The sequence below is a fragment of the Morone saxatilis genome, unplaced genomic scaffold (genome assembly GCF_004916995.1).
Source record: "Morone saxatilis isolate NCDOM2014 unplaced genomic scaffold, NCSU_SB_2.0 Contig3, whole genome shotgun sequence".
Lineage (NCBI taxonomy): Eukaryota > Metazoa > Chordata > Actinopteri > Moronidae > Morone > Morone saxatilis.
This window is the reverse complement of record NW_023339873.1, coordinates 7,408,461-7,415,428: the sequence shown is the minus strand read 5'-3', so window position 1 is coordinate 7,415,428 and position 6,968 is coordinate 7,408,461. Positions and strand designations below refer to the sequence as shown.

The window sequence follows — 6,968 nt, the reverse complement described above, 5'->3', positions numbered from 1 at the left end:
CCCCCCCCCCCACACACACACACACACACACACTGTGTTGACTGACGAACACACAGTGATGTGAAGCAGGATTCAAACTTAAAGCTAAACTTGTTTAACCTGGATTTTTATAAGCTGAAGCTTCTTTGTTTACAGAACAACCTTTTTAGACTGATAGCCTAGATTACTTGATTTTGGTGTTTCTGATGCAAAGTAATTCATGTAAAATGTAAGTGGGGAAAACCACGATTTGTTCACTTTAAAAAAAACAGGACAAAAAACACTTCTTAGGAAATGTCTGGCTGCAACTGTGGAAAAAAACACCTTTTATCCTCACACTCATGCCTTCCATGACATCAGCTTTTTCCTCCTGTTCTCCCCTTTTTACCATTTTCCTTTCCTCCTGTGACGCTGTATTTACCCTCTCTCTGTCCACATTCTCCAACTGTCTCCCTTACAGATCATGAAGCCAAAGTACCGCTCTTTGTCTTATCCATTCCTGCTGCCCAAGTCTCACTCCAGTGCCAGTGAGCTCAGATATCAAGTTCCTGATTGCGTCAATGCCAAAGTGCAGGTGAGAGAACTGAACACAACAATTAACTATTTTTACTACACTCATAAAACAATACATGTTGAGGAAAATGTTGTTTTATAATTAATCAAAATGAGAAACTGGGGCAAAAGAGAGGAATTCAGCTAACATAAAAAGAACCACTGGTAGAAAATTATAGACAACACACAGGAACACACACAGTATAAACTTACCACACTATTTTCCACATCCCAGTCTGCACTGCTGGAAGAAGATGAAAGAGATTGAGTGTTAAAATGGGCCAAAAAGTTATGTAAGCATAAAGGCTGGCACTTGTGATCAACACTCAAGGGTTTTTAGACAAAAGGAACCGACCTTTGAATGAAATACTTAAATACTAAAATAAGAAGTGCATAAAGATCCCATCATTACTCCATCATGTTTTGTTTCAATACAAAATGTTCTTTTTTCTTTCATTTTTACATCTCTGTGAACACTATGTGCAACTTCTCCTTTTGTATCTACCACTAATAATACACACCGATTTTGAAAATATGTCTTAAAACGTATTTATTGCTATTAGTAGTGGTATTAAACGAAAGCACTGTATGTTACAGTTTATAATGAGGGAAAACATTAGTGTTTATACTGTTTGGTATTGCCTTATAATGATCACTGATGCCCTTAGTTATTATGTTTTTTTATACATACACTTTTTACATTTAACCTATTACTAATTGCTATAATAAACCTGCAACTGTGCCTGGCTAGAACTGTTGTCTTTCTAACAACATTTTTTCTATGTAGCTCTTATGCATGTAAATACTATATTGGAGAAGACTAGCCATGCACAACCATGTGAATATATGGTTACTGTCTTGAATTAGGTACATAATGCTGCCCTTTTTTAGTATTACTGCTTTAATAATCCTATGTCTGTATGTTCAAGGTGTTGCGGTCAGTGGCAGATTGGTCAGCAGGCATAAAGTACCACGAGGAGTCCATCCACAATGCCTACATCCAGGTCATCGTTAAGAGCGAACACTACATCTACATCGAGGTACGCCAGCAGTGAGGCCAGGATATGAAAATAAAAAGCAAATGCTGTGATATGAAATTGTTATGAGGGTTGAGTTGAATTCTTCAGAGCTTTGTATATAGTGTCTGTAATCAAATAGTTCCACTGAGATTCATTCTGTTTTGTTAATATGAACATTAAGTTGTACTTAGTTGTAACTGAACGCCGGAACAATTTTAATTGTCTCTGTTCGGGGTTGGTGTCCTTCCTTTCTCTCCTCTTCTATCAGAACCAGTTCTTCATCAGCTGTGCCGACGGCAGGATGGTGTACAACAAGATCGGAGACGCCATCATTGAAAGGATCATCAGAGCGCACAAGTACTTCCCTTTATTTAAAACACTTCTTTCTCTAAGTTGTACTTGTGATTATACAGTGGGGAGGAAGATGTGCTGTGTGTCTTCTCTCTTCTTCCACTTCTGCTTCTCACTGCTTGGCACTGCTAGTGTGCCTCTCTTTATATAACTGATATGTGTTTCCTCACAGGGAGGGTAAGAAGTACCGTGTGTATGTGGTCACCCCTCTGCTTCCTGGCTTCGAGGGGGACATCACCACAGGGGGAGGGAACGCCCTCCAGGCTGTCATGCACTTCAACTACAGGTGAACCACATGACACTTTTTGTCTGAGTTCAATATTGAAAGAGGAATAGTGAAGGGAAATGAGAAAGCAGATGTGGAAGTGTCATTAGAATTTGTCTGTATTCAAATTCTTTCAAGTCAAGGATGTAGGGACTAATATTCATGTGATTTTTGATGAGCTTTACTCTCCTGTCCCTCAGAACCATGATCAGAGGAGAACACTCCATCATCTCGCAGCTTAAAAGAGAGAGTAAGTAAAAGCATGAACTACAACATTAAATATTTTGATACCTAATATTAGAGAAGATTGGAGAAGTGCTAATATTCTCCTAATTTCATCCTGTAATCCTCTTTTTTGTGCTTTTCTGCTGCTCTCCTCTCCTCCCCTCCTCTCCCAGTGGATGACCAGTGGATGAACTACATCTCCTTCGCTGGATTGCGAACTCACGCTGAGCTGGAGGGACGCCTGGTCACAGAGCTCATCTACGTCCACAGCAAGATGCTCATCGCTGACGACAACACAGTCATCATCGGTTAGTCTCTCATCTGCTTCCATAGCCTTCTGTCTCTTTTATTTTTTCTTATGTTGTTTTCACCAACTACTATTCAAGGCAACTATCCTCTCTGCTTTGACACCATCGGAATGTGATAAATCTAAAAATCTGGCTTTATTTCTCTAGCTGTCACCATGTGTGCAGCGAACAAGTACATACAAATGCTGTTTAAGTATTTACTGCTGTAACATAGCTCTGCTGTGCCCTCTGCTGGCTCACAGGGTGCATCTCAGTCTCTCACTTCAACAACAATCAACAAGTCAAGAACAAATCAAAAAGCTGTAAATGGTTCCCAAAAGCTCTCCTTCCCTTTATAGACATCACTGTAACTCTAAATTTGTATGAATCTGCATTTATAAAAATAAGGTAATTAAAATAAAGGCATATGATCTGTTATAAATGACTATCTGTGTAATTTAGTCCCCAGCGGTGGCTACCCGTTACTATAGATCTGTTAAATGTGTTCTTACAGAGGCTAAATGTTTTTTTCAGGTTCTGCTAACATCAACGACAGAAGCATGCTGGGTAAACGCGACAGCGAGGTGGCAGTCATCATTGAGGACTCAGAAAAGGTTGCAGCGGTGATGGACGGACAGGAGTATGAAGCTGGACCCTACGCTCTTCAGCTTCGCCTCGAATGTTTCAGGTCTGTGTGAGAATGAGACAGAAGTTGTGTTTTAGAAGCACATTTATAATCTAGTGGAAACATTATTTAAAGGGTTCAATCACTTTAATAGATTTATCTTGCCATCCATATCCCCACAGCATTAATTCAGATGCCACTCTATAGTTTTAAAAGGGAAACATATAAACATTTTGGTGAAGTAAAATAAAGTGATTTTTTTTTTTTATTTTACATGTTTTTTAAATTGTATTCTTTCTGAACAGGACTATCCTTGGAGGCCACACTGACACTAGTATTGACCTGTCTGACCCCATCAGTGATCGTTTCTATAAGGAGGTGTGGATGACCACAGCTGGCCGCAACGCCACCATATATGAGAAGGTATGGAGGGATAATTCAGGTGGAAATAAAAAATAAAGTCATTAGGTGTTGCCAGATGGTGTTAAAACATTCAGACATGTACTGTAACTAACTCACAGATGTCAGATTTAAATTAAAGAAATCAAAGGTTAGTTATTTAAGAAAGGCAAATTCCTCATCTCCTCCTCTTTCTGTTAAAGACTGCAGTATGTTATATATAACATATTTGGGTTTTGCTGCAGGTATTTCGTTGCCTTCCCTCGTCCCTGGTGAGGAACATGTCAGAGCTGGAGCAGTACCAGTCCAAACCAGGTCTGGCGCAGACTGACCTAGCCCGCGCTCAGGAGGAGCTGCGCAAAATCCGAGGCTTCCTGGTCCAGTTTCCTCTCGATTTCCTGTCAGAGCAGAACCTCCTGCCCTCCGTTGGAACAAAGGAGGCCATGGTCCCAACGGAGATCTGGACATAAAGGACGTGTTACCGCTTCCAGCCACTTACACATCTGAAACTGTTTCTCGAGCATCTTGAGTGACGTATCTGGATTGTGGTTGTCGTCAAATGTGTATTATTGGATTTGCAAGAGATCGCCTTGAATCCAGAGATGAGAGGCAGTTTCCTCTGGATTAATATGACTGCTGGGCATTGACAAATCTCTAAACTCTGTTCCTACTGGAAAACAGTAGTTACGGCTTATTAGGGTAAGCATTGGTAAGTATTGGGATGTATGAAGAACAAAATGAAACCACACTTGAGGCCAAATTGATGACTGCATTGTAACTGCATTCAAGCTGTGGACTGTCTACATGAACTTTGGGTTTTGGGAATCAAACTCAGCTTCGGGCACTTAGACCTTTTGGACTGTTGGAAAAGCTCACAAGACAGCGAGGATTTTTGAGGGACCAGGGTGAGGCGGTAGTAAAGGTTTTGACAATGACGCTAACAAAAGCTCTTGAGCTTCACAAAACACACAGAGATTCTGATGCATGTGATTTATTGAGTTTGTGACGCATGCTCGTGAGGTGCGTTAGTGCTACGTATGTCAGGATCCAGGAACAAAAGCTAAGGCAACTCCATTATATTGTAGTGTGTTCAGAAGGATGAGACAATCGGCCCACAAATTGAAAGGTGTCATTTCCTCTTTGCTCAACAGATGGTGCTAGCTTCTTACAAATACAGTTTGTGTACAGTTATTACAGTGTGTGTGAATGTGATTTAAAAAAAAAAAAAAAGGTGGTCCCACTGTTGTAAATCACAAAAAACAAGTTTATTATTAATGTGGTTTTGCTCATGTTTGTGTGTGCAGTCAGCACAACTGTGAGGGAAAGATTAAGAGTACAAGTGAAATTATTTAGAAAGACACAAGGAACATAACAGAGGCTTACTTAAATCAGAACAAACAAAGGATGACATGCCCTCTTTCCTTCCTTGGAGGGATTATTATCATGAATGAGGTGTTGACACACTTAATAGAGCTCATTCATTATAATTCTCAGCACTACTCACATTTGGTTGGAACAGAAGATTCAGTACCTCGAACTGATATAAAAGATTGCACGGACATGCCTTCATATGCTTTAGGTAACTCATTGCATTTTTTGTATTTTGGAAAGTTTAGTGGTTTTATAGTGGGATTAGGGATCCAGAAACCCTCAAAAGCTTCTTCTTATCGTTATCAGAGTAAGAATATTTTCCATTAGTGTTTTAACTCTTTATCAACTGTCATTTCCTCAACCGTAATGAGGATAGGAATATAATCTTCTGTCACCTCACTTCTCCCAGTGGACGATATCAGCAGATGAACTACATCTCCTTCACTGGTCTTCTTCAAAATGCTGTTTGTGTCCAGCCTTTCAGTTTCCCCAGCTATTTCTCTCAATCTTACGGCGACGGCTTTTTTATGAAGTGCACAAAATTCCGTCTTTGAAACATTATAAACAACGACAAGTAAAAACAATATTTTCCACAGAGCACGCAACTGATGCCCAAGGCAAAGCCTTCATATGAAGAAACCTTCATATGAAAATGAAATCACTTGTTACGTTTCCAGTTTCCTGGCAGTTCCAGTTGTTTTCTTGATGGAGTTTTTAATGAGGAGTGAAAATAAAATTCTCTCTCAAAAGCATTTTGGTTTATGTAATGTAACACAGCCTGTATCTGTCAAGGAAAAATGAAACTTGTATTGGGATTGTTATAGTGTGTCCTCATGTGACCTATGAGGAAATTGTCGTAATTTGTACTGTATGTGTGAATGTACGGACTATATGTGTTTCCTGATTTGTTTTAATTTTTAACATTTGTCACAGTATCTTGTTTGAACACCAACGTCCTCTAAATGTGAAGTTAAAGAACCACTCCAATCCAGCTGTGCTCAGTGGTTTCATTGTCCTCTGTTTTCTCACGAAAAGAGCACCTAAGTCTTAATTATGCTGTTGCACAACCGACATGTGAATCACTGGCATTTATATAACAGAAGCTGACAGTAGTTGAGTTGCGTGGGAATGAAATATTGTTTTTTTGTTGGGACCAGTGAACTGATGAATGTTAACTGAAGTGATAAAGTTTGGAAACGGTATGCTCTTTGTTTTTACAAAGACTAGAAAAAAGAAAAGAAAAAATGATTTTGTCAAAATTGTCTGTATTGTTTACCCTTGCTGTATCATCATTGCATTATTTATGGATTATGAATCATTTAACATTGAAACATTCATTTTTTAAATGTATGGCATGGTTGTATGGATGAGGTTTTGGTAACTTAACCTCTGTTTCTTTGTCATAAACATCCTGCAGCCGTCTTTTATATCACCTGTCTGTATCCTTTGGCCTCAGTTTAGCTGCTCTTGCTTGCACTCTGTTTATGTACAGTATCCTCTTTTTACAGTTGAAAGTATTTCTAATTTCTGTCATTTAACAAAATGGAGCTCATAATTTAAATGGCTAACAAATAAAATTATCTTTGGAATTTTTTGTTATCCCATTGAAATGATGTTTAAAGTCAAATACATTGGTGTCATAATAATGATGTTTGATGGGAGCTGTACTTCAAGATATTATTAACAGTTTTAAAATTTGAGATTCTCGTATATCTCTATTGAAGATAAATACAAGCCAAACAAAAACGTCTCTGTCCGACTGTTGAACAATCTTTGGTTTGTTTCACAACAAAGATGTTTAACTTGTTTCTTAGCATGCAAAAGTTTTTGTTTTCAGTTTCATATATTATCAATCTTACTGTAAATAATTTAAGCTATAGTTTATGTTTTTCTAA

The 6,968-nt window shown here is 38.6% G+C and overlaps 1 protein-coding gene across 1 annotated transcript in view; it reads left to right on the top strand.

The window, feature by feature from the left end:
• Positions 1-6,645, top strand: part of pld1a (phospholipase D1a) — a 30,882-nt gene extending 24,237 nt beyond the window's left edge. Inside the window, exons 18-26 of the mRNA XM_035674146.1 lie at positions 440-553; positions 1,461-1,571; positions 1,819-1,907; positions 2,074-2,187; positions 2,367-2,416; positions 2,565-2,699; positions 3,213-3,366; positions 3,609-3,726; positions 3,948-6,645. Coding sequence (XP_035530039.1) covers positions 440-553; positions 1,461-1,571; positions 1,819-1,907; positions 2,074-2,187; positions 2,367-2,416; positions 2,565-2,699; positions 3,213-3,366; positions 3,609-3,726; positions 3,948-4,172 — 1,110 coding nt within the window. The 3' untranslated portion in view covers positions 4,173-6,645. The remainder of the gene's footprint in view (positions 1-439; positions 554-1,460; positions 1,572-1,818; positions 1,908-2,073; positions 2,188-2,366; positions 2,417-2,564; positions 2,700-3,212; positions 3,367-3,608; positions 3,727-3,947) is intronic.
• The last annotated feature ends 323 nt before the right edge of the window (positions 6,646-6,968 follow it).